Source organism: Myotis yumanensis, unplaced genomic scaffold (assembly GCF_028538775.1).
Source record: "Myotis yumanensis isolate MYYU_CA2020_CCGP unplaced genomic scaffold, mMyoYum1.0.hap1 SCAF_14, whole genome shotgun sequence".
Classification (NCBI taxonomy): Eukaryota; Metazoa; Chordata; class Mammalia; order Chiroptera; family Vespertilionidae; genus Myotis; species Myotis yumanensis.
The window spans coordinates 719,208-746,941 of NW_027223765.1; the positions used below are offsets into that span (position 1 = coordinate 719,208).

Consider the following 27,734-nt stretch of genomic DNA (forward strand, 5'->3'; position numbering starts at 1 on the left):
GAGGGAGAGAGAAACATTGATGTGAGAGAGACACATTGATTGGTTACCTCTGACCAGGGCCAGGGGTAGAGCTAGCAACCGAGGTACATGCCCTGGACAGGAACTGAACCCAGGATCCTTCAGTCCACAGGCCAACGCTCTATCCACTGAGCCAAACCGGCCAGGGCCAACATTGTGGTCTTTTACCAGAGCACTGTTATGAAAAGCAAAGGCCTGAAACAATCCAGACATACATTCATAAGAAACTGATTATATCAATGCAAACTCAGAATCTGAAAAAGCACCAAAAAACTCTTTTGTGATTGATATAGAACCATCTCTAAGTGAAAAAAAGGAAAGAGAGAAAAAAGCCAGTCACGAAACAGTATGCATAACACAAAACCATTTGTCTAGAAAAGAATGGGAGAAAATACATTTCTGTTACAAATACACCTGTGTGTGATTTTTAAAATCTTTGGGCCCGGCCAGTGAGGCTCAGTGTCAACCTAGGAACCAGGAGGTCACGGTTTGACTCCCAGTCAGGGCACAGGCCTGGGTTGTGGGCTCCATCCCCAGTGGGGGGCCTACAGGGAACAGCCGATCAATGATTCTCTCTCATGGATGTTTCTCTCTCTCTCTCCCTCTCCCTTCCTCTCTGAAATCAATAACAATATTTCGAAGAAAGAACAACAACGGCATGCCAGGTGGGCAGCAATGCCTTGCGCAGCAGAGCTGGTGCCTTACCCAACGTGTCCCTTCTGCCCCAGCCCTGACCACTGAGCGTCCTCAGGGGCCCAGGATCTTCAGTGAACACACGACCTCACTGCCCGTGACATAAACGTGCAGCACCTCAACCTGCTCAGTGAGCGTCACCCAACGAGAAACACGTGAGCCATGCACAGCACAAGGTGTCGCCCTCCCAGTCGGTGCTTCCTGCCACCACCCGCGTCCTCTGCAGCTGTTAGCGACCACTCCCTCTACATCCCGTTAAAAAGTGTGACACAGCACTCATTAACTGCTCCCTCTGCTGGATCTTCCCATACCACCTGCTGATGAACCCAGGGTCCAAAACACCTCTCTCTCTCTCTCTCTCTCTCTCTCTCTCTCTCACACACACACACGTCTTACACATCACCCAGTGCTCCAGTCCAGGTGACCCCACCTCTGCTGCCTTTCCCGTCGTGACGCTGGTATTGCACCTGCTACTACTCTCTGAATTTAATGGTTATAACAGGATTTTTTTTGCCTCCAGTCAATCTTCTGTCTCCAGCATTGTATAGACTGAGCTGAGTCTTAATTTATTGCCACAGGCAATCACCAGTGTTTTAAACACAAGAGAACCCTGGAGCATCTGAGGGCATTTGAAACCTGGGTTCCAAACCACTTTCCAGATTCCCTCCCTCAGGATTTCTGCCAGGACGCAGGCGGCTCTGGCCTCAGTGCTCAGCCCGCACCTTCTCCAGGAGCCTCCAGGTGAAGTGACAGGTCTGAATGGCGAAGGCTGGTTAATAAGCCTGTGGTATCTGGCAAACAGCTATGTGGACCAAGCTGAGCCAATAAGATACATGTACGTGCTCTTTCTCTAAAAGAAAGAAAACTTCAACTAAGTAACGTGGGTCCCTGAGACTTACAGTAGCAGAGAGCGGGACCCAGAGCCCAACGAGGCCAACCCAACGTCCTGCACAGACCGAGTCACAAAGAAACAAGAAGTAAGAGATGGCAGAGAAAAGATAGTTTCTAGAAGGGACAGGAATGGAGACATACGAGGGGGAAGCACAGGTCCCGAGACACATAGCTGCAGGCTGGCTGCTCTCCCAGTCGGACTCTCCTACGGCCTGTCCTCAATGTTCTGTACATGTGAGCTCCTCTGAGTGGGCAGCATCCTTTGCAATCGAGTGCTTCTCAGGAGACTGCCCGCAGACACTCGCCCTTGCCCCTCTAGCTGAAGCGTGCTGTCTGGGCCGCACGCCTCGTCTGCCCGGAAGCTTTCCTCCCCACGGTCAGATCCTTGGGTCCAAGGCCACCTTTCCCACTGTCCACGATTTACAACCCTCTCACCAGCAGGCCCATCGACACCAGGCCACCAGCTGCTGGTGGGGAGGACAACGCCAGCCCCTGGACAGTGCGGATGCCGGCACCTGGCAGCACGCTGACTGCACTCGTCTCCACGCCGCACCTGGCAGGGCAGCACACAGCTATCAGGTGACTGATCAGTGGGCTGTGCCAGCCATTTAAAATTTTCTATCAGCATGAACCTCAGTGAGCGTGAACTCAGATGAACTTGTCTGAAACAAACAAAAACCTTCATGCATCACCACCGAGAAGGCCTCTGGCACCGAACTGGGCACTTGGGGATCAGTGAAAAGAGACAGAACCCAGGCCACGAGCGATGTTCTGCCACAAGCAGAAGCCAACCCCGGGCAGGACACCATCGGGGACACAGGGCGCTCCTTGTCCGTCTCCGTTAGAAAGAAGCCACCTGTCAGTCTTAAAGGTCCCGCTCCAGTACCCCTTCCCTAGAAAACAACACATCTGCTTTTAAGAGAAAAAGAGTAAAATCTTTCATTAAAAATGTCCTGAGATAAATATTAGAGAAAACAGTTCCCAGGAAAAGAGGCAATTTTTACGAACAAAACCCATTAAATCCCCACCAGCCAACACGTTTGTGAAGGCGCAAACTGGACTCGGGAAACAGCTTTCTCAGACCCCCAAGGAGGGGGGGGGGGGGGGGGGGGGAGGCAGGAAGAAAGACACAGGAGGCAGCCCCGAGACCGCAGACTCAGCACGTATTAAGCGAAGTCTCCTCTCTTCAGTCTTCTCCCCCCACAACCCTCCCAACCCGCACACGGAAAGAGAACCAGAGCAAGACGGTCAACCGTGAGGAGCAGGAAAGGACATGAAACAGCAGCTTTCAAAGGCTCCTCTTCAGCTGGAACAAAAGTAAAACGGAAGCAGCTCCCCCCAGACTGTGCTGCTTCGTGAGGAGGTCGGCGCTGGTAACCCGGGGGCACCTCCCGGCACAGGCAGGTCTCAGCCAGGAAGCCGTTCAGTGGTGACTGCGTGGCCCGGACAGGGAGCTGAGGGGGTGGGCGGCGAGGTGACAGGAAGCCGAGGAAGGCTCTATTGCTTATGCCCACCGCCCTCTAAACCCCCCCCCCCCAGCCCACCTCCTCAGCCCCCACAATCTGTGCTGCCAGCAGACACGCAGGCTGGCCCAGCCCCATCACTGTTCACTCCTCGGACCTCCCCAGGGCAGGGAACTCGCTTCCCAGGCTGAGACAGGCTGCCTAACGCTCCCGCCGCCTCTGTCACTGGGTCCTTCCTCGCTGCCTGCTTGTTCCCATGGAGGAGAATTTAGAAACATACCGTCACGTGGGGCCTCCTCACACAGGAGCGATGGCGCGCTCTGGGGAGCGGTGGCCTCGGTTTCCTCCTCCCCTGCCAGAGCCCCCTGTCCTGGCTGCTGCTCCCCTGCCTGGCGGACGTGGGGGCCTGAGTCCGTGCCGGCTCCGCTAACACCTTCTCGCCCCCTGTCCCGGCTGCTCACTTCAGGAATCCGCTCCAGCTCCTGCTGGAGACACAGCCCCGCAGCGCCCAGCTCCTTCCTCCCCGCGCTGCTGCTGCAGCTGCTGTTCCAGTGGGTCAAGTGGGCCGACTCTTCCTCCTTCGTGGCCGCTGCTTCCACGCAGAGGGGAGGAGGGGGCTCCTCGGTGGACAGGCTGGGCAGCTCCCCAGGGTTCAATCTGCAGCCAGCTGTCTGCTCCTCGGCCACCGTCATGGAGCGCCTGACGGCAGGAGCCCCCCGTGTCCTGGGCGGAGGAACGGGCTCTTCTCGGGCAGGGAGCTCGGGGTACCTGTCCGCGAGGCTGGCAGCTGGGGGCACTGCGAGGTGGGCGCACTCAGACAGGGCCCGGCGCACGGCCTTCTTCTGCTGGGCTTGGGCAAACAGAGCGCCCTCCTCAGGAGAACGCCGCCGCTCCAGCTCCTTGTCATGGTCCTGGGCCTGAGCGCGGGCACTCGAGCATGCCTGGGGGGCCTCCACCAGAGTGCCGGGTGGCGTGGCAGTGGGTGGGTGCTCGGCAGTGGGGGCTGGGTGGGCCACGGCTACAGGTAATGCGGCCCCACGTTCCAGCTGCCCCGAGGTCTCACTCCCCCCGCCAGCCCCCCGACGGCCAGGAGCGATGCCATTCTCCTTTCCCAGAGCTGCTGCCCTGGAGCCCGGCCAGCCTGCAGCCACTGGGTGAACGCTGGGGTTCCAAACACTGCTTTCCGGCTCCCTCCCAGGGGGGGTCAGCAGGCCCAGGGAGATCCAGGTCTGGCTGGCGCTTGGTCTCTGGCCCATCCTTCCCCGCCACCAGCTCCTGAACTGTGGAGGCTTTGTTTCTGTCCGGCCCCTCCCTGGGCTCCAGCTGGAACCCGGCGGCCTTCTGGTGACCCGGGCTCCCCTCCGAGGCACAGCAGGAGCCTGACACCACGTACCCGCGGCCACAGCGGCCCGAGCGCGCTGGATGCTCCCCGCCCTGCGCGTCAGTGCCCAGCTCTTTGTCTAGCTTCCCCTCAAAGAAGCAGAGCTGCGTCGGCTGCAGGAAGCTGGCGCTGTTCACAAGCCCGTCTTGCAGCTGCCCATCCATGCTGACATGGAGCCCGATCTCATTCAGTTTGCCCTCTGTCCTCTGCCACTCAAACCCAGCTTGGCTGATTTCTTTGGAGGCGTCCATCTGGCCCCCTGCAGGCTGGCCCCCACCGAGCTGGCTGTCCGAGGCCCAGTGCAGCGCGCTCTCTCCCACAGCCTCCCCCGCTACTGGCGCTGACGCCGCCTGATCGCACGATCCACGGAGCTGGCAGTGACATCACAGCAAGTCCCCAGCATTCGTGACAAAATCCACCTCCCCCCCTGCTCCTCTCAACTCAAGCGGCTGGGCGCTGAATCAACTTACGAGTTTTAAAGGAAGGAGGAAGATGAATGAGAGAGAGAGAAAGGAAGAGATGTGCTACTTCTCATGTTCACATGCCACTGTAAAATTAAAAATGTAATTTCCTGCAAACCAGCACTCCGTTTAGCTCTGCAACTGGAAGCACGGCCTGGAGCCAGCGTGGGTGCTGAGGGAGTCGTTCCTCCGGCTTTCACTGATACGGATCTGCGTATACACACACTCACTTATCTGACACTTCACCCACTCAGAAAACTGTTTTAAAAATAAGCCAGACTCAGTTGCCAATCCCCAGCCATAACCCTTAAAGAACAATGATTCCAGAAAATCACTCAAAATTTCACTTAATCCCCCGAATGTCATATGAAAATTGGAGGCCCTCCTTTCTCAGAGGAAGAGTGGGTTTGCTGTCATAGCAGCCTACCAAGCTCACTTGAGAACAGATTGGAATGGAGTCCCCAGAGCCCATGAGCGCTCCCCCAGAGCTCTGCGCGTGGCAGTCCAATCCAGGGTCCGCGGGAAGACCACAGCCATCCCAGGGCTTTGGGGACCGGTATCCGATGACAAGACGCTCATGTGACAACAGACCCCTCACAGGCTCACTCCTGCCCCTGCTCCCCTGGGCTCCTGGGACAGGCTGGTCTCCACCCCCAGCACCAGCCTGCTCCCTCCAGCCCACGGAGCACCCGTTGCCACGTGAACACAGTGGGGCAGTTCGCCTCCTCGGACCTCCGAAGGTAGGAACCCGGGCCATCTGTGGCTTGGGGTTTGCCCGCCCATCAGAGCCCAGTGCCCTCGTTAATGCAGCATGGTCCTTTGCTGCCCTGGCCTTTGAGTTTATAAATTGCACATTCAGGACGGAGGGATCCACAAAAGACAATTCTCAGGGGGTAGGGGGGTTACACTTAAAGAAAGGGCAGAGCATAATCTACCTTGAACAAAAGTGATCTTTGTTGCCTTGCCTATGAGTCACACCATCTTGTACTAAAATAGGAACTATGAAATATTCATCAAGAATACATTAGATGGCTCTAGCTGGTTTGGCTCAGTGGATAGAGCGTTGGCCTGCGGACTGGAGGGTCCCGGGTTTGATCCCAGTCAGGGCACATGCTCGGGTTGTGGGCTCAATCCCCAGTAGGGGGCACACAGAAGGCAGCCGATCAATGATTCTCTCTCATCATTGATGTTTCTATCTCTCTCTCCCTCTCCCTTCCTCTCTGAAATCAATTAAAAAAAAAAATATATATATATATATATATATAAAAGAATACATTAGGTGTCTTTTCTCAAGATGAGGGAACGTTAGCTTGATTTTTTAAAGCCATCTGCAATCAGCTGCAATGATTTCATGAAGTTTTTAGCAGCACTTTCAGAAAAACAAGGCTGGGTTGGATTACTCCTCTTGGGTCTTTAAGATCCCCAAGGCCACCTCAGAGCGGTTCCCTCCCTGGGGCCTCTGTCCGAGCACCTACCTTCTCCGCTGCTCAGGCCACTCACCACTTTACTCTCATCCCCAACAGTGCAGGGCCCCACCCAGCACGCCCTTCACAACGTCAGCACCCGACACAGGGCTGTGGTCAGAGTGGCAGTGCTGCGACCGAGGAAAACATGAAACCCCATTGAACCTGAGCTCCTCCACGCCTCTCCTTCCTCCTGACCTCGGCCGTTTAGTAGCGAGACCTGTCAGAGAACAATCCAGGCTCCGGTCCTCGCTCTACACAGCACGTTCACTCGGGCACAGGAAGCGCGGGCACCATGAGATGAAGGTGGTGCCAGCAGCTCAGAGGCTCATTAGTAATGGGAGGCGAGGAGACCCTGGGTGCAGCCAGCCTCAGGGAGGGAGTCAGTCAAAGCCCGCTCAGCTCTCTTCTCTTCGTAAAGATCTACTTTCCAGCTGAACCACAGAGTTATGGACAGCCTGGTGAGGAGGGTGCTGTTGCAATGCAGTCCAGACATGCCAGAGGCAAAGCTTTGGAAAATCCCTTAGAGAAATCAGGTGTGTGCCCAAAACCCACCCATCCCACTGGTCACTCCCCCAACACACACACACATGCGTGCGCACACACACTCTCACTCACTCACTCACTCAATTTACTGACACTTCCTATCTCTGGTTTGGGGGGATGATTTGGCCTGGGGTTGGAAGACCATGTTTTGAGATCTCTGTGCCACGTAACAGTTCTGACTCTGAGCAGGTCATACAACTGCCCCTAGTCTCAGCTTCTTCACCTGAAGTGGGGGCGTCTGTGAGGCGCCTCCCAGGCTCACACTTCGAACTGCCACATCTCCCTCAAAAGGCTGCACCACATTCAAAGAACCACAGGTGTGCTGCACTGTCCACCCCACAGTGTGACTTTAACTTGGGCTCCAGAGCTCAGCTCCCCAATATGCCTGCCCTCCCCTGCAAGGTGCCACCTGCTGGCAGAGGCTGGCCTGCGGGCGGGCGGAGCCGCCTGTCTGAAGACAATGGTGATCCGAGTTGGCTGCCATATTCCGAAGGGGCAGAGAGGAGCCCAGGCGAAGAAAAAGCCAGACAGCCGACCCAAACCCTCCCCACCAGGACCAAACAAGAAAATGCCCAGGCAACGCTGGAACAGCACCCCCTGCTGCCTGCAACCTCACCGTCCTGCAGATGCTCTCCCCACTGAGCGAACCGCTAGGGCTTGTTTTGTTTTAACTGCAGAGAATGAGGAAGGGAGGGTGACTTATTCCTAAGCAGTTCTCTGCCACTCTTCCATTCTCAAAAGCATTGGCATGTGTGTGAAGTAATGTCTGCACAGGCCGGCCTCTGAGCTCCCTGCAGGCTGCCTGAGTAAGCAGGTCCTCCTGCTTCACCAAGGAAAGTGCGAATGCAGGGGGTGGTGCACACACAATACAATAGACAGATGATGCAGAACAGAGCTGTACCCCAAAGCCTATGCAACTTTATTCACCAACGTCACCCCAATAAATTCAATCAAATCCGAAAAAGAAAAACGTGGACCCAGAGGCTGGTACAGAGGGGAGAGGCAGAGTGACTTAAAGTCTGACTCGACTGTTACCCAGGAGGAGGAGGAGGAGGCGAGGAGGAGGAGGAGGAGGAGGAGGAGGCGAGGAGGAGGAGGAGGAGGAGGAGGCGAGGAGGAGGAGGAGGAGGAGGAGGCGAGGAGGAGGAGGCGAGGAGGAGGAGGAGGAGGCGAGGAGGAGGAGGAGGAGGCGAGGAGGAGGAGGAGGAGGAGGAGGAGGAGGAGGAGGAGGCGAGGAGGCGAGGAGGAGGAGGAGGCGAGGAGGAGGAGGCGAGGAGGCGAGGAGGAGGAGGCGAGGAGGAGGAGGAGGAGGAGGAGGCGAGGAGGAGGAGGAGGAGGAGGAGGAGGAGGCGAGGAGGAGGAGGAGGAGGCGAGGAGGAGGAGGCGAGGAGGAGGAGGCGAGGAGGAGGAGGAGGAGGCGAGGAGGAGGAGGAGGAGGAGGAGGAGGAGGAGGAGGAGGAGGGTCAGCAGCTCCCGGGCCTGTTTCCTGTCCGCTTTCTTTCTCCTGAACTCCAGGGCCCTTGGTTTCGCCTGTGACTTGTTTCCTGAGCCCATTTCTCCTACGCTCACTCCTTCCATCTCTACCTCTGACTCCTAATAAACTTTGTCTTAAAAAACCAAAAAAGGATGAAGGGTCTATTCCTCTCCAAATGCGGCGAAAGCTCCCTGATGGCCAGCACAGAGGACCCAGCAGTCCGATGGCTCTCCAGCGCTCTAGTCCAGCTCAGAGCTGCAGACATCATCGCGGCCACAGACGCACGGTCACACCTCCCAGCACCCCATGTGTCAGGCAGTGAGTGAGAACTGCCGGCAGTCTTGCAAGGTTGAGCACGCCCGGGGAAAAGAAACGTGCTTATAAACCAGAGGACAGATTCTAGGCTCAGCTGCCACTAGCATTCTGCGCCTCTGGGTTTTACTCCTGCTCACTCACAACTCACTTCAGCGCCACCTCCTCTGTGAAGTCTCCTAGACTGACAGAAACACATTCCGAGATGTTCTAAACGACATCACAGGCGGAGCAGTGAGCCAGTTCATGGCTGTGGCCCACAATCCTGATGCATGTCGGAGCTTTGCGTCCGCCTCCAGGCATGAGGGCGCCTTGCGCACTGCCTGCCCCACGTGCAAGAACTGTCAGGACTACTACCTGCAACCAATCAGAGCCAGTTACCACTTTTTCCTTGAAGACTGCGTGCTGTCCAAGAACTCCGCCCGCTTCACCTTTGCCACCCTCTATCTATGGCCCATGGGAGTTCTTTCAAAGCACCGTTTCCCCCAAACACAATGTATGGAAGTGCCTGTCAACCCCAGGACTGCGGGCATGCTGCCTGCCCTGCGCCGCCCCACCCGCTGCAGCTGGCTTCGGCTTCGTGCCCCAGGGCCTGGTCCTTTCTGGCTAGCTTTTGGCTCATTAAATCCTTTCTGCCCTGGAAGCTGGCTCCTTCCTGCTTTGGCAACACTTCACTTGCCCTGCCCTTTCTCGGGATTTGGAAGCTACAGCATAACTGTATCTATGTGCCTTTCCTGGGAGCTTCTAAAGGGCGGGAGTCACACCTGTCCACTCTGCCATTCTGTGTCCAGCACAGCGCTTGGCACACACTAAGTAAGCAGGCTCTCGGGGCAGATGGGTGAACTCCCTCTGCACTGGTGCTGAAGCACGTGACCTCACCATCCCATCACTCCACTCACCTAGGCAGGCGCTGATCTGAAATGTGCCTTCTTGGGCTAAAGATGTTTAGGCTCCATTCTGCAAGTCTGAGGAAAGTGCATGAATCCCCTCCCATGCATCTGGTCGCAGGTGGTCTCCAAGGCTCTTCATCAGACCACAGAGGACAGACATGCCAAGCCTCGTGGGAGCTGGCTCCGCCGCAGGGCCCATCTCAGCGGATGCACGGGTGGATGGGTCTGGTTTTGCCTTGTGCCCTGAGCTAGTCCTCGACGGGTCCAGGCTTTGGTCCTGATTTGCTCCACAACTGGCTGCCCTGCATTTCTTATCCGTTCCTCATGCAACAAAGCTACTTTCCAGACTGACCAAATGCTACCTGCTACTGTCTGCAGGGGACCGTTTCTAACCGTCATCATTACAATACAAGTCAGTCGTTCTACTGGTGACAAGGCCTGTGACACTCATCAAAGCTGGAGGCTGTACAATTGCTATCTCTTTCTTTACTTACCTGCAGAAGCACTTTAAAACCACATTCAACTAAATTTTAGAAACATTTCTTAGTACATGAGAATCAAGAGAATCATGATTCTCCCTGATTAACTTTCAAAAGTTGGAATGCAAACAGACGAATGAAAACAACCAGAGCTAGTAATCTGATTTATGTGACCCTTACCCAGGTCATCCATATTGGGACCCACAGAAACGGAGGCCACACCAGTGGCCCACCCACAGCACAAACCTAAATTAAGTGATTTATGGAAAAACCCTGTCATGGGAACCTAACACACACCCGCCCGTCCTCCAGGTCAGCGCCAGCCAGGCTCACCTGCCCCAGCACACAGGGCCGCTCCCCTTCTAAGCAAGCACATATGTTGGCAACAGCCCACGTCAGAAGCTGTTGCTTGTCACTGGTTTCCTGAACCCCCCAATGCTACTTGTCAGCCAGAGGGTGGAGGGTAACAGTGGGGGAGGAGATGGGAGGGGAAGAACCCGTAGAGCGGAACAGCTGACATGTGCTGCACGCCTTGCAGACGAGATGTTCTCACTGAAATCAGGTGAGGAGAACTGTTTAAGGGCGAAAACCACGTAAGAGAGTGCTGAGCATATAGTAAGTTTCTCTTTAGTTGTGCATATATATAGAATTCTCCATAAATTTCATTCATATTCAGCCAGGAAGATGAAAAAGCCAAAGAATGAGAGAGTCAGTGGGAGGAAGCAACAGGAAAGGAGCCTCAGGAATGGCATCCTCTACGGAAAGGTGTTACCCGGCGGCACTTCTCCGGGTGTGGAAATGGAGCAAGTTCTAAACTTACCAACCGTTTCTTCACAGGCTGCACATATTTTATTTATGTACAGGGGCCTTGAAACTGTGAGGATGTGGGATTTATACAGTTTCACACCAAGAGAATTTCCCACCATCAACTGACATTCCTGCCTGATGGAAGTCGGCTGATGGGCTCGAGCAAACTGAGAAAAAGGAGGCCGGGTGCTGCCCCCGCAGAGGGAAGGGCTGTGCACAGGCGCCCACAGCTGTCCCGCCCAAGCACCACGTGCCAGGGGCCCTGCTCCCACCGCTCTCCTGGCTCCAGGGGGACTTCTGTGGAGCAACAGCACCCACGGGGTCCATCACGATCGCCCCTTCAACGTCACAAAACACACCGCCCCACAGGAAGCCCTTTTCCAACAAGTTGTGCTCAGACTGGATGGGGTGTCTGGGGGGAGGCAGACTTACACTTTACGGTGTACCCCCCTTTGTACCATGTGAATGTACTACCTATTCAAAAACGAGTACAAAAAGGGTTTAACTATTAAAATGTATAGATTACATTCACATTAAGGAAAAGGTATTCTAGAATTCAGAGAAGAAACAATAAATTTTGTCCAAAATCCATCACCCTCTCTGCAGCCCCTCCGCAAGGCCACGCCTCACACAGGCTCTGAGCCTGGCCTGGCCGAGGCAGGCCCGCAGCTCTACAGCTCTGCTTCCTTCCAAACCAGACAAACCCTCTTTCTACATCTCTTGGAAGATACTGAACAGAAAGAGATGGCGAGGCTTCAGAAAATGTCCATGCCCTCTGCATCCCTGCTGAGACGAAAGCAGCGACCTATAAGCTAAATTAAAGCCCTGGACAGAACACTGGAAACCTGAACAGAAGCTGGAAGCTCCTGCATTCCACTTCATTTTCTGCATTGGCAACAGGAGAGCTAGTAGAAGATAAACACAGAGAAGATGAGCAGATCTTATGCGAAGAGCCACGGCCAGCATCCTGGCTCACACAGCAGTGCTCCCCACTGGGAACAAGGGCATGCACAGCACACGCTTCGCCCAAACAAGCCCACATGCCCCCCACCCATGGCACAGCCTCCCAAGCCCAGCTGGCTGCCAAGGCCAAGTGGCGCCTTCGTCTCTGGAGTTAGCAGCTGCAGGGTGCACGGTGGGAGACAGTGACTGAAACAGCATCCTCTGTGGGCTGTGAAAACCTCCAAAGGCCAGGAACCAATTTTTGGAGGTTAGGCTCAGGGAAGTCAGGGTTAGATGTATACTTTTTCAGGGTGTGTGTGGGGGGGGGGGGGGGGGATAACATTTCTAAATCTTTAAGGAATCATCTTTCTTAATCTCATGTGAATTACTTGATTGATTAGAGCCAAAAATGACAAAATTATGAGGAATCCCACATGGGCAAGTTTCATAGACTTGCCCGTGGATGTAGACTGTTTGATGGACACAGTCTAAGCCCAAAGCTCTATCCCACAGGCAACTGCGGGCCAGCGGCTGTAAGCAGCGGACTGTGAATGACGGGCTGCCTGGCGAGGTCCCTCCCCTGGTCTCTCCTGGAAGCACAAGCGAGGTCTGTGCCAGCAGGCGGCCCGTTTCCCTTCATCTTCATCTGAGAGAGCAGCTTGGGTATCAGTCCCACCAGCGCAAGAGACACACCCGGGGCGGGGAGGGGGGGCGGGGGGGCGGGGTATAAGCAGGTTCACAGTTGCTACCACACAATAACTAGACAGTAACAATAATTAGTAAGTAAGTAATAGTATAAGAATAAACGGATGTAAAATGCTTTCTCCTCCTTACACAAAATAATGATTAAATGTGGCTGGAACTTTTACACATACAAGGCACACTTTAAACAAAAAATTAAGGATAGTGGATAGTGACAGCCTTCTGCTAAGCAATTCATGTTTGAAATTCACCTCCACCTAAAACTCAAGTACCTTGCTGGGTAAAAAGGCATGCAACGAAGTCACCAGCCTCCTCAAGCTGGCACAAGACATGCCTGGGCTGCAGAAAACACGTCATTAGAAGTTATACGTTTGTCATGCCAACAAATCACTGATTAACACGGAGAATTAAAGTCTGGATGGAACCAAAGCACAAGCTCAGTGCCTCTCTGACGCGGACTCAAAGCCACAGCACACACAGCGCCTGGCAGGCTCCTACCGCTGGGCGTGGCGTGCTTGGGTCTCTCGCGCTCCTGGACCGTAGACTTTGGCGAAAGTGGAGCAAGTCCTCGGGACTTGGTGGGTCTCATGTAGCCTTTCATTGGCTCTGCCACTCTTTTTTCTTCCTTCTTCCCTTCGCCCAGAGCCTTCGGTTCAGATTTTTCTGTCATTTTCTCAGGTGCCTCCGAGACCTTATCTTTGGGTTCTGGGAGCTGAAGCCCCTGGCAGGCAGTCACCACTAACTTCTCTACCGCACTCGAGGGGGCAGCGCCAAGCTGGCCATCGAAGAAATCCGACTGGAGTTCTGGTGCTGGCAAGGGAGCACCTGCTGACTCTGTGACTTGAGGAGCCAGGCTACTTCCTTCCCATTTGTCCTTTTCACTTTTTGGAGTCGGAAGAGTCACCTCCATCTCCTTATTCAAACCAGCGGGGCCCCTGGACGCTCTGCCTTCAGCACATGGGTCCTCACAGCAAAGGGGCCCATGTGCTCCGTCTCCGGGGAAGTCAGGGGTGTGACCGGAAGCAGAGCCCTCCCCAGCCTCTGCCTCTCTGTTCACTGGAGATGCTGGGACGGGACTCCCGCCGGCTCGCACCCCGGGGCCTCCGCGCTCAGCTGGTGGGCTCTGGTCTGCCATGGGCGCTGCAGGACGGGGGCCCTTGGCTGGTTCTGTGGTTTCCTCTGCTGGACGCTTAGATGCCCCCCTGGGCACTGACTCAGATTCTCCCCCCACACGCCCTCCGTCTACCCCTGCTTCGTTCTCCACGGGCTCAGCCAGCTGCTCTTTATGCTCAGGACAGCGGTCCCCAGGGCGCTGCCCTGTTTCTGTGGCTGCTGGGAGGGTCAGGGCGCCTCCTCCTGGGCTTGCACGGGGCCTGGCAGCGCAGGCGGCCGGACCTCTTTCCTGCTCTGGGACGCCATCTTTGCTGCAAAGACCCACCACTGACCATCCGGAGATCTGGGCCAGAGCTGTCCCTTGCCTACTTTCTGCCAAGGTGCCTGTAAAGGCTTCACCTCCCTTTACTAACTGCGGACTAGGAGTGGGCAGTTTTTCACAGGCTGCTGAACGCAGAGCCTCTGGAGGGGCTGACGTACTCATGACCTCAGATGGTGTTCGGGGGCAGGTAAATGTAATATTTCTATTTTCATCCACAGAGCCCATTCCTTCAATTCTGTGGTCTCCTGTGGCTTCCATGGGAACATGTCTTTCTGCTGCATCTGTCTTATTCTCCAAAATGTGCTTCTCAGAAAAGCTATTTTTCACCTTCTTGCTTTTCCCGTCATTACTCCTTTTGCTCGGGCTGTCCCTGGCTGCAGTGGGCCCCTGGGCTGCATCTGTCTTATGCTCTGCAGGTGGGACTGAAGGGACAAGTCCCGCCCCCTGGCTTTGGTCTTGGCAGCTCACATCTGTCACCTGGGTAGCTACTTCAATAACAGCAGCACCCTTGACTGTACTTGTTTTGTTCCCACCCAGAGCCCCGAACTCAAAAGAATTAACCTCAGTATTTCTAGCCTTTCCGTCAACCACCTCCACTGTGGGTGTATTTGATGTCTGTGAGAACAAAGGCTCGCGACTGATGGGGAAAGTGAGTGCTAAGTCTTTGTTTGGATGGGGAGTGCCAGCACCTCCATCCTTCCCTATGGAAGGTGGGCTGAGGACTTCTTCCTTGCTCTCCACCCTAGCAAGCTGTGCAGAGTAATCATTCTTAAACTTTTTGTTTTTGCCTTCACTGCTTCTTTTTTTAGGCTTTTCAGAAACCCTGGGAGCTGCCTCGCGATCCATCCACGGACACTTTCCTTCTTTGCTCTGGTTACTGACACCCAGATCTATGGCCACAGCTCCTCTGTCTGCTGTGGTGCTGGGAGTCTGAGTCATACCTGACCTAGTTTCCAAAGGAGTCAGCATCTGCAAGGTGCTGGCCACACTGGGGCCAGTCTCCTCAGGCGCCCCCGCGAGCCCTGCCTCAGGGAGAGCAGCCCTGACCCCCGGCTGCTGGGAAGAATCCAGCCTCGGCTCCTCCCTCCCATCCCCAGCAAGCGCTCCTTCTGCTTCAGGGGCTGGTGCACTTGGCGCCCGGGCAGCTCTGCCCTCTCCCTGGCTGTCGGGAAGGACTGGCAGCTCAGCCCTTGCTTTTGCCTTCCCAGAACTCGCTCTCACTTTCCCAGAACTCCCCCTTCCCTTCCTGCTCTTGCCATCACCTGCTGTTCTCTTAGGTGGTTCATTCCCAGGCCCAGGAACCTGAATCTTGCCCTGTGGCAGCTGCTCCGAAGCTAAGATGCTCATCTCTTGTCCTTGCGTGGGAAACGCTTCCTTGTGACGTTCCTTAACATCCTCAGCTGCTTCAGAGAACTCTTCCTGGTGGTCAGTCTGCAGCGCGGGCACTGTCCTTCCATCACGCCCTTCTTTCAGGCTGCTTTCTAGTGGATTATTCGCTGTCAAAGTGCGTGTCGGATTAGGCAGCTCTTTTGCTGCTGTGGGTTTTACAACTGGCCCCGTAGCCTCTTGGTCCGAGACGGGAAAGCAACCCTCCTGGGCTCTGACCTCCCAAGGAGCTTCTATTTTGTGTGCAGAAACTTCCGCCAGGGACCCCTCTGGTCTGAGAGGGGTCGCCAGGTGGGGAGCAGTCTGTGGTTTGCACCCACCCTGCTGCAGGGATTTCCTGTCTTGGCCCTGTGGTTCTGACTTGTTACCTTTAACCTCTGCCTCTCTGCTCAGCTGGAGCTGAGAATTCGCTGTGGCTTTAGGGGGTTCTTCCCAAGGACAGGAAGGAACCCTGGGGCTTTCCGAGACCAAGCTCTCAGCGGCCGGTTTGGCTGTCCCAGAGTCAACTCCACCATCCTTTTCCGGGCTTTCCCTGGAGGCCGGTCCATGCTGTCCGCCCACAGTGGCAGGCTGGCTGGGGAGGACACCTGGCTTCTGTGGGTCAGCTGCCAGGGGACGGCCGTCAGCCTCTTTTGCACTGTCGTCACCCCAGGGCCCCCCGCCCCGGGGTGGGGAACATCGCTTTTGCTTCGGTCTCTTCTTTTTCTTCTTCATCATTGCCGTGCTCTCTACCTCCCAGGCCTCCCTGCCAGGCTCCCTCTGTGTCTCAAGGAAGTCAGCAGGAGTGGTTTTCCTTTGGCTCCCAGGCTCACCACAGGGAAATGAGCCAGAGACCCAGCCCGGCTCCGGCAAGGAGCAGGGGCCCAGCCCGGGATCGAGAGTCTTCCGTGAAGAGCCTCCCAGCAGCTCAGGAGGGACCCTGGCGGGCCGGGGCCGGGCGGCCCTGCGGTCCCTGGGTCTGCACACTTGTTTGGCTGGTGTGGGAAGGGTACCTGCAATACACGAAGATGGCCAAGATTCCAAACAGAAAACTCCTTGTTATTGTTTCTTAAAAAGTCCACTTATTGGCTCATTTACGTAGTCTATTTTCGCCAACCCACATCATAGTTCATTTAGGAAAAGTTTTTTTCCTGAAATATTTCTCACCCTTAACTGAGATTAGCAAATATTTAACAAAGATCATCATCTTAAATGTTTTTTTCAAACATATTTACAAAGTATTTAAAACTGGAGAAAAGGAATTCAGAGATTTCCTAACCCCTATAATAAGCATTTACTGCCTATGACTCTCATCTGATACTTGTTTATATTTGTCATTATTTTTGTTAGGCACATAATTCCCAATTCTGCAATAAAATGGTAAACTCCTGTTTCTTTTTGGTGGCATTTGAATTTATAATTCTAAGAGTCTGTCACCAATATTATACTAATCAGTTATCAAACTAACCAGATAAATTCTGGGAAACAGACCAGACTTATACTACTAAAAAAGAAGAAGAAAAGGAAAAGAAAAAGATACTGAATTCGTATTTGGCCCAGAGAAATCATCTCATCGTTCCAGAACCAGAACCTCCTACTGTAAAAGACAAACGTGTACATTTCAATTTCTGTTCCTAAATGTCCGTTCCCAAAGGCAGAGGACGATACAAATGCCAAGCAGGCAATGAGTGAGAACGACTGGGAGAAAGCCCTTGGAAGTGTTTCAGGAGCCACTGCTCCGCCGCCTGCCTCCACGTCGAGGCTGCAAGGATCTGAGTCCAAAAAGGGCCCACGCAGAGCGGGTCTAGGACAGCTCTTGTCAGGTCTGACCCATGAAATGCCTCCAGAGAATATTCAAATTCCTACCCACCCAATTCCTCCAAATCTTACCCTTTATTTAATACCTCAGATCAATAATTGCTTCTCTTAAAAAAATTGCTAGGCTTTCGTACCCTACAGCATTTATAACATTTAACTTGGAAATTAATCAGTAGCTACTAGTATTTGGTGCCATCTCTTAAACTAATTCAATTACATAGATCTTTGGTTTCAGTGTTCATGCCTGGGGACTTCTCTTTCCATCCAGGCTGTTATAAAATGATGGAAGGGCAAGGGCCCCAACTTAGCTACCTCTATGCTTCAGCATGGTGTATTTTGTGCATATTAAGAACTTGATAAATCTTTATTGATATGCGAGTCACTAAAACGACATCTTAAAAAAACCTAAACTTGCCCTGGCCAGTTTGGCTCAGTGGATAGAGCGTCGGCCTGGGGACCAAAGGGTCCCAGGTTCGATTCCGGTCAAGAGCATGTACCTTGGTTGTGGGCACATCCCCAGTAGGGGGTGTGCAGGAGGCAGCTGATCGATACTTCTCTCTCATCAATGTTTCTAACTCTCTATCCCTCTCCCTTCCTCTCTGTAAAACATCAATAAAATATATTAAAAAACAAACAAACAAACACCCTAAACTTAACTGTGGTACTTCGTGGTGCTGGCTCTTCAGTGTGAAGCACAGGACGTAAAGGAAATAACCATAGTCCCTGCCTCCGGGTCACATTCTAACCGTCACGGGAAAGCAAGCAGAGACTCAAGATGATAAACTATGCGCGTCTCTGGCTCACAATAGAAAGTAACGGACTTGAAGGCAGGAAGCCTCGGGAGCAGGGCCTCTCACAGGTAAGGGCGTAAGAATTATCTGCAAACTCGGAGGCTGAGGTGGAGCCGAGCTCCCGGGCGGTGCCCATGCGGCTGGGCTGACACTGTCACAGGGGCTCATGGAATATGAACCAACATCCTCCTCTCACAGCGGAGCAAGCTGAGGGCCGTTCAGTAACCTGCCTGAGACCACACGGGACAGAGTGGGGAACAGCTGACCTGCATTAGGTGCCCTGGGTTGGCGTGGTCATCACTGAAAAGTAGGTAACAAGCTGACTTTCTGCCCAAACAAGACAAAATCTAAGAGAACGGACCTCAACAGTCTGCTGATCACCACCTGCGACCAGGGGCGAGGCCACGGCCGCACCCACCCTCCCAGGGCAGTGGTTCCCGACCCACCTGAGGGCGCTGCAGGCGGCTCCGGAGGCTGCCTTTGCTCTAGTTTCTCTGGCACAGAGGCCTCGTCTGGTGGCAGGGCGGACGTCTGGCCCACGGCTGTGACTGGCTCTAAAGGTGACAGTAAAACCACACAGGTTTCCAAGAAGCACGACTCAGCTATTTCTCCACCTTCCAGAGCTGGGGACGGAGGAGCGTTTGAGGACTGAGGGGCTGCAGTGAGGGCAGCAGAGAGGGGGTGGGGGGGGTGGAATTGGAGGGGCTTGTTTGTTTTTAAAATGGGACAATAACAAGTGCTTGCATGCTGGGGGCAGGGCCCACTGGAGGGAAAGCACTGCTGAGAGGAAGGAGGGGGAGCCCCTGGCGGGGTGCTCGCTGGCCCGGAGCGCTGTCCTGGGCACCACAGAGGCTGGGGCTCATCTCTGGTTGATCATCTTGATAATCCCCAGTCGGGCACACAGGGGAGGCAAACAACCAATTGATGTTTCTCTCACATCAATGTTTCTCTCATCTTTCTCTCTCCCCTCCTTCCTCTCTCACTAAAGACATCAATAGAAACATATCCTTGGGTGAGGATTAAGAGAGAGAGAGAGAGAGAGAGAGAGAGAGAGAGAGAGAATGACCAGAGCAATACACAAGAAGAGCAAGAAGAGATGGGATCTAGTACAAAACAGAGGTGGCCTTAATCAGAAGCAGGGATGCTACTCCCAGGAACAGGAGGGGCAGAGTCTCTGGACACAGACACAAGCAGTCAGGGAGGCAGATGAGGAGTGAGGTTGTGATGCCCCTCTTACTGCTCACTGATCTATAAAAGGAACAAGATCGGCAGAGTGGGGACGAAGACGGTGCTGGAGGAGGTGAGGTGAGAAGTAACTGTCTGGGAGAGTAGGAATGTGTACAGATCTGCAAAGCACTGTCTTTATTTCCCCTGGCCCCGATGGAGACTACCCCCTGGTAGACAGAAAGACTGAGAACACATGTGAGTCCGCACCTGGGGAAACCATGGCAGCAGGCACAGCTGAAGGCCCCTCGTTCTGGGGAGATGCGAACTGGGAGCCCTCGCTTGGTTTTCCTGGTGTCCGTACAGTTCCCATGTCCTTCACGGGAACTGGGGCCACCTCTGTTTCTGAAGGTGGTGCGACATCCTTAGCCAGGGATGGCTCTGGTTCTGGAAGCAGAGTCACATCCTTGCCCGGGGCCACCTCTGTTTCTGGGGGCGGAGCCATGTCCTTGCCCGGGGCCACCTCTGTTTCTGGGGGCTGAGCCATGTCCTTGACTGGCACCTCTGTTTCTGGGGGCGGGGCCATGTCCTTGCCCGGGGCCACCTCTGTTTCTGGGGGCGGAGCCATGTCCTTGCCCCGGGCCACCTCTGTTCCTGAGGACAAAGCCAACTCCTTGGCTGTGGGTAATGCAATGTCCTTAGCCAATGCCATCTCCCTTTCTGTGAGTGACACCACGCCTTCAGCTGGAGCCGCATCCATTTCTATGGGTGGTGCCCTCTCTGTGTCTCTGAAGAGCACTGCACCCTTGGCTGGGGTTTCCGTTGATTCTATAGGCAGTACCACGTCCGTGACCACAGCCACGTCTGACTCAATGGGTGAGTCCATGTTCTTGGCAAAGGACACATCTTCTTTGGTAGGTGATGCCACGTTTGTGGCCAGTGTCTCTGTCTCTGTGACTGGCGCCATGTCCTGAGCCAGGGCCATCTCTGTTTCTCTAGATGGTGCCATGTCAGCAGCCTTCAGTCCCATCCTCGTTTCCGATGCTTTGGTCGATGCCCTCTCTTCTGATGCCATCTCTCTCTCCCCGGCTGGCTCTAAGGGAAATACGTTGGACATTTAGGAGCCATCATAGTCTGCTCAGAGTTCTGCATTCAAAACTCACTTTCCTAGAGCACAGGAATATCTGGCTTTTGTGACCCTAACACCCCAAACATAACTAAGAAGCTGGCCAGTGAATGCCTTTGTGCCTACTCTGACAGTCCCAATACGTAAAAGAATAGGCTATTGGGAGAACGAATAATGGAGGAGAAAAGGCAAAGAAGAAAAAAACACCCAATGTTTAAAAAAACTATACAGGTTTATAATTACTGTCAGAAAGGGAATGTGGGCCCTAGAATCTGAAATCTGCACCAAATTAAAAAGGGATTTTCTTTGCCCATTAACCCCAAGTCTTATATCTCAACTACACCTACATTTCTCTAGCTGTGAAATCAGTAATATAAGTTTTAAAATATTTGTGACAAATTTGACATTTTTGTCTACACTGTTATATGCTGCTAAAAAATACTGCCACCACACACCGCTAAAGAGGGGTTCTAATCCTTTACCTGCTGTGGGTTGCAGAGGTGGTGTGGCCTCTGGGGAAATGAAGACCCCCCCCTGGGGGGAGTGCGGGGCTTCCACAGGCCAGCCCTGAGGTACAACTGCTTCAGGAGTAAATGTGTCGCAAGGAAGGTGACCTAATAGTGAAACACAAACAAACATGTCAACATGGGGGGAAGAAGGTATTTGACATTTAAAGTAAGCTTTCTCTACTGCCACAAGCATGTAGACCTAAGGGAACATGCCAATGAAAACAAAGCAAGAAAGTCCTGGGTAAACGCTGCTGACATTCTCCAGCTTCCTGGCTAATGAGCAGGCTGTGCAGTGTCACCATAGCCCTGGAGTGCTAAGTCAACCTCCCAGCGTGCGTTTCAAAGATTCAACATCACAACTGATACAACATAATGTATAGTAAAGAATCAAGGGTCTTAACTTTCTCACCCATAAAAAGAGATTAACACCTCCTTTTTCAAAGTTAGAAACAATTTTGTGGAAATGCTTTGTAAATTATTAATAACTAGATAACGTCAAAAGATTATTATTATGCTGTCCACTGCCAGACTTAATAGTGCATTTAAGCCCTAACCGGTTTGGCTCAGTGGATAGAGCGTCGGCCTGCGGACTCAAGGGTCCCAGGTTCGATTCCAGTCAAGGGCATGTACCTTGGTTGCAGGCACATCCCCAGTAGGGAGTGTGCAGGAAGCAGCTGATCGATGTTTCTCTCTCATCGATGTTTCTAACTCTCTATCCCTCTCCCATTCTCTCTGTAAAAAATCAATAAAATATATTTTTTAAAAATAATAGTGCATTTAATAACCCCTTGCTATCAACATTATTACAGTTTAGCTAGAGAGGCAAGACCTTTGACATAGATCAAATAATACAGAAGTTATAGTATGAACGAGGTGCTGTCAGAGTTTAAAATCAACCACGAGGACCAGAATAGCCACAGAAGGCTTCTGAGGAGAAGCAAGAACAAGAAGAGGAGAGAGGAGTCAATGTCAAGGACGGAGAACAATGAGCAAAAAAGCAGTACGGAGAGGCCACCAGGACGAGATGTGTCTGGGACTATGAGGTCCGTCTGATTCAATGCTGCACACCTTGTGTATCAGCCAGGGAAAGACGGTCAGAGCGAACAGGGGATCTGGAAAGCCAGAGAGAGTTAGGCCTGAGCAGGGAAAACAAACAAGGCACCTTGAGTCTTACTCATGAAAACGAGATGACAAACAGAACGGGACGCAGAGGGGCCAATCTTCCAGGTCTAATCAGGATGGATTTTAAAAGGCAGCAGGAATTCAGCCAGGAGGTGACTGCGGTGGCTGGGTGTGGAGTGATAGGGGTTACATTGGGGGAAAAGCGAGGGAGCATAAAGGGAGAGAAGAAAGGTGCTGTGAGGAAAGAAGTCAATGCATCTAAATGGCTCACTCCCTAGTGAGCTGGGAAAACAGGAGCCAAAGCCAAAACCTAAGTATCAGGAGACGAGATGGGTAACATCAAGGTCAACTCACTTAACATCCTTCTCCCAAGAGTCCAAAGAAAAACCTAATGAAACATATTATTAGCCAGCATCTTTTTTTTTCTTTTTTAAAGTATATTTTATTGATTTTTTACCGAGAGGAAGGAAGAGGGATAGAGAGTTAGAAACATCGATGAGAGAGAAAGATCGATCAGCTGCCTCCTGCACACCCCCACTGGGGATGTGCCTGCAACCCAGGTACATGTCCTCGACAGGAATTGAACCTGGGACCCCCTAGTCCGCAGGCCGACGCTCTATCCACTGAGCCACACTTGCCAGGGCCATTAGCCAGGATCTTTACAAAGACAGAATCACAAGCACTGTCTGAAGTGGGACTTACTGATGCTGGGCAGTGAAGGGAACCAGAATATGTCACCCCAAAATATGTCTTTTTGACTGAAAAATTAGTTTGAGTTGAAGGCAATTAAGCAGCAGCAAACCTAGAAAAGGACCCCCCCCCCCCATTTCTGCCTGAGATTTTACTGAGATTAAACTCTTCCCAGCCCAGAGGGGGTCCAGAGCAAGCTGCAGGCAAACCATGAGTTCCCTCCGCACCCTGCCCCTCAGGCTGCCGCCTTCAGTCTAAAATGGCTTCTAAAATGTGGAGGCAGAATCTGGCCGTAGGACATAGAATTCAAGATCCCATCACGCGAGGTGAGCAGCCCAGAAAGCCCAACTGAATGCTCTCCTGCGATTGGTCTAGAAAGTGCCTGTCCCAGCCACAGCCCCTAAGCAGGGCTGTGCCTAGTGAACCTCAAAGGTGATGGGTAAAGACCACGTTAGCTGTCTGAAGGGAGCAGCCAGCCCAGCGGGAGGAGCCATACCGTAACCGTCTCTCAGAGGGGCACTCTGCCGCGTCAGTGCGGAGGCGCTGTTCGCGCCGCCGGGAAAGAAGAGCAGATCGTCCAGGCCGTCACCGCAGTGCATCTGGTAGGGATCTGGAGGGAAAAGGGATCGAAAACTCAACCCCAGTGAGCACTACTACAAAGACAGCATTCCTTACTACCCTACAGTGAATGCTGATTAGTTATACGTGTGCTGTCAATAGTAAGTTCAATAAATTGAGGTAATGTCACTGTACATGCAAGAAATCAATAAATATTCACTAATTTGAAACCAGCTACGTGTTCCTTGTAAGTCCAAGAGCAAAAAAGCTCCATCTCAGCGGAGACAACGTGAGCTCTCAGCCAGGTCACTCGGCCCGGAGGCACTGAGGCTTCCACGTGGAAGCCTCCTGCAATCCGCTCCTCGCCGCTTCCCGCTCAGATAGGCCTTCTGACTCCACAGATTACTTTGAATTTTATAGAAAGTGGGTGTGAGTCTTGGTTTTTCTCTTCTGTCAAACGAGTATAATATATATTTGGCAGAGTTAGGTAAGAAACACATATAATACACACACACACACACACACACACACACACACACATATACACGCTGGAGCACTATGCCTGGCGCAAAATAGGCATCAACAAACGGTGCCATGAAATGGTGACTGATGGACGGAGACCTGACTTGGTGGTGAACACACAACAGTGGACACTGTGTGTGGACTGTGCACTTGAGACTTGTATAATTTTGTTAACCAGACTCACCCCAATACATTCAATGAAAAGGAAAAAATTGTGCTATTATTATTGTAATACTTCCTTTTAGAAGAATTAAACTTCAATGAATATGAATTTCAGTTACTTTATTCAAAACAGGTTTTGCAGGGGAGAGAGGCCCAGAGAGGAGGGTCACTTCCACGTCCAGGGCTTCAGCTACACTTCGCTTCTACTTCCCGAGCTGTATTTAGGCTAAATGTTTGATCCGAGTGGTGGCTGTGGCTTTCTCATGCTTATGTCTAGTTTGCATTCAGCAGTCACAGGCAAGCCTGCACTTACCAGTCTGGATAGGATTCACCACTTGCTCGGGTTCAAAGTAAAAGTTTGTATTTTCTGGCCAGTTCTGGTTGTTCTGATACCCCTGGAAGGCCATTTTCTCTTCAAGAAATGCAGTTGGAGACCCTGCAAATAGAAACATGGAACAAAAGTTACAACGTACCAGTTTCCCCACTGGGGTTGAGTTTCTGTAGGAAACCTAGTACAATATAAAACAATCATACCTGCTAGTGCCTTTGACAAAAACTTTTTAGAAAGTGTATAAACCCTGGCTGGTGTGGCTCAGTAGGCAGAGCATCAGCCTGTGGACTGAAAGGTTCCAGGTTTGGTTCTGGTCAAGGGCAGACTCCTCCCTGGCCCAGGCCCTGGTCAGGGCTCATACAGGAGGCAACCAATCAATGTATTTCTCTGACGTCGATGTTTCTCTCTGTCTTTCCCTCTGTCTTCCACTATACACCAAACTTCTTGGAAAGTAATTTACACTTAGTATGAAAAGCATTAGGAGCCCCAAAAGAATGCACACAATAGCCTATCATTTCCAAAATAAACTTTGAAAGACTAGTGATGGTGCTTACAGATACATTTTTTCTGTTTTTGTTTTTTTTTAAATATATTTTATTGATTTTTTACAGAGAGGAAGGGAGAGAGATAGAGAGTTAGAAACATCGATGGGAGAGAAACATCGATCAGCCGCCTCCTGCACACCTCCTACTGGGGATGTGCCCGCAAGCCAGGTACATGCCCTTGACCGGAATCGAACCTGGGACCTTTCAGTCCCCAGGCCGACGCTCTATCCACTGAGCCAAACCGGTTTCGGCCAGATACATTTTTTCTGCTTATATTTCTTACCCTTTGGTAAACCCCACGATTGTCCATCTCCTCCCCCATCCTGGAGAAGGATGTTTTAAGATGTGGACGGCACTGGTTACCCTCCACAGCAGGACCGCCGCCCAGCCCCGAGCAGCTCTCAGGCACAGCGCGGAGAACAGCCGCCTCCACCCACAGCGTCTCATGAGCATGTCTGACAGAGGCTCACCCCGCATCTTCATTCACTGCTACTGACCTAGATTCCCTCCTCAAAGCTCCCCAGCAAAAGCAGGCAAACTCCCTTGCAGGAGCAACAGCCTTCAGAATAAATGTGGGTGTCTTTGTTTGTTTTGTTTTGTTTTTATCATAACTGCAGTCTACTCAGAGAGTCTATTTCAGTAAAAGAGTGAAAAATTAAATTCAAAACAAAAAGCATGTACATAGTGCAATGGAAACAAGTCTAGATACCTTGGTTCTCCTATAAAAGTAAAATGGGAAAACATAGGGGCTGGTTTCTATTTTTTTAAAATATATTTTTATTGATTTCAGAGAAGAAGGGGGGAGGGAGGAAAAGGGAGAGAGAGGGGGGGGGGAGAGAGAGAGAAACATCAATGATGAGAGAGAGAATCATTGATTGGTTGCCTCCTGCAAGTCCCACACTGGGGGACTGAGCCCGCAACCTGGGCATGTGCCCTGACTGGGAATTGAACCGTGACCTCCTGGTTCATAGGTCAACATTCAACCACTGAGCAACGCTGGCTGGGCCCAATTTCTATTTTTGAGAAATTGGGGCATTTAACAGAAAAGGCAAGTGACTAAATATTAAAAGTACCAATTAAGTAGTAATAGCCTATATAATAAAAGGCTAATATGCAAATCAACTGAACAGCAGAATGACCAGTTGCTATGACACGCACTGACCACCAGGAGGCAGACACTCAACGCAGGAGCTGCCCCCTGGTGGTCAATGTGCTCCCACAGGCGGAGCGCTGCTCAGCCAGAAGCCAGGCTCATGGCTGGTGAGTGCAGCGGTGGCGGCGGCGGGAGCCTCTCCTGCCTCCAGGGCAGTCAGACATCCCCTGAGGGCTCCTGGACTGCGAGAGGGCGCAGGCCGGGCTGAGGGACACCCCCCGAGTGCACAAATCTCGTGCACCAGGCCTCTAGTCTATACATAAAAGACAGACTAATTCTATCAGGTAAGATCCATTCCAAGTGCAAATAAACCCATGGCTTTTAATATAACAGAATACAAAAAGTTCATTGTTTCAGATTCTACATTGCAAGAACCTTTAAGAGACAACCACTTGTCAAGATCTGATATCAAATCAAAGACGAATATCCATTGTCTGAAAAACACTATCAAAGGTTCCTCCTCTTAAGGGCATATAAATGTGAAGTGAAGTTTCTTCATATGCTTCAAACTCAAACAACATATTGTGACAGACTAAACACACAAAGCAGATGTTAAAGAGACGCAGAGAAATGGAAAACACACGCCTTACTTCTAAACTCTTTTTTTTGTAACTATACCTATGAAAAATGTTAAAATTAAGTTTAGTATTATTTTAAAACTAGAGGCCCGGCGCACGAATTCATACATGAGTGGGGTCCCTCGGCCTGGTCGGCGATGGGGGCCGTCTCGCCCAGTCCCGATCAGGCCGGCCAGCGGGGGGAGGGACCACGGGAGGTTGGCCGGCTGCGGGAAGTTGGCTGTGAGAGTGCACTAAGCACATCCCTGGTGGTCAGTGTGCATCACAGCTACTGGCCAGTCGTCTGGTCATAACAGTCACTTAGGCTTTTATATATATAGATAACAGTTTAAAAGTCCCTCCATTTTAATATCTAGTTTGATAAATACTGATAGATATAACCCATATAAACAAAAAAGCTCTTTGGGGTCCTTAATTTTATAAAGTTTTATTGCGGTACAATTGGCATACAATAAGCTGCACATATTTAAAGTGCACAATTTGATAAATTTCAACATGTGTATGCCATCACCACAAAAAGAGAGTCAAAATACTCATCATCCTCAACGGTTTTAAGCATGAAAATTGTCTTGGTACTAAAAAGCTGGAGCACTGATGACTTCAGAGTATCTGCGGACATTCTCTCTGTAGAGAATGCCTACTCGTCGGGAGAGTCAGGTAAAAGATAGCAACGCAGAAAAAGAACATAGATTGGGACAGAGGACTCGGGTACTGAGTCCCAGCTCCTAGGCAAAACCTAAGTTAACTCATTTAATTCCTCTGCACTTCGATATTCTCATCTATATCCTGAAAGGACTGTCCTAGATTATGATTACAAAGATAAAACAAAACTGACCAGGGAAATAGTATGTGTACATCCCTACATATGTTATAGAATGATAAAGCAATTGTGGCAAAATGTCATCAATTGGTAAATCCGAAAAAAACATACAGAAGTTCTTTGTTTAAATCTATTCTTTCAACTTTTTTGTACATTTGAAATTATTTTGAAAATAAAAATTTAAGTGACAGAAGAAAGCTAACTCCTCAGATTTTCAGCCAACTCCACTTTTTACAATAAAATGTTCATATATAACCATATTAGGGTGTCTTTTTCCCTAAACAGGCAAAAACAGGCTACCAACCTTCCTGATTTGAAATCAATGGTATTTGACACCCCTAAAATGACGGGGAGACTTTTTTTTTTAAGAGTGCCAAGTTCTGCCCTAACCGATTTGGCTCAGTGGATAGAGCGTCGGTCTGCAGACTCAAGGTTGTACCTTGGTTGTGGGCACATCCCCAGTGGGGATGTGCAGGAGGCAGCTGATTGATGTTTCTCTCTCATCGATGTTTCTAACTCTCTA

At 51.8% G+C, this 27,734-nt stretch overlaps 1 protein-coding gene across 12 annotated transcripts in view; it reads right to left on the minus strand.

Annotated features, from left to right (window-relative positions):
- Positions 1-27,734, minus strand: part of MAP4 (microtubule associated protein 4) — a 109,420-nt gene that overhangs the window by 16,908 nt on the left and 64,778 nt on the right. For 11 of the 12 annotated variants that reach the window (XM_070391171.1, XM_070391174.1, XM_070391173.1 and 8 more), the window contains exons 4-9: positions 24,098-24,220; positions 23,039-23,152; positions 20,704-20,835; positions 19,366-20,190; positions 18,378-18,485; positions 13,021-16,335 (exon numbers count right to left, since the gene is read on the minus strand). In XM_070391171.1, the coding sequence (XP_070247272.1) occupies positions 13,021-16,335; positions 18,378-18,485; positions 19,366-20,190; positions 20,704-20,835; positions 23,039-23,152; positions 24,098-24,220 (4,617 nt within the window). The remainder of the gene's footprint in view (positions 1-13,020; positions 16,336-18,377; positions 18,486-19,365; positions 20,191-20,703; positions 20,836-23,038; positions 23,153-24,097; positions 24,221-27,734) is intronic. The other variant, XM_070391175.1, reaches the window with a different exon arrangement.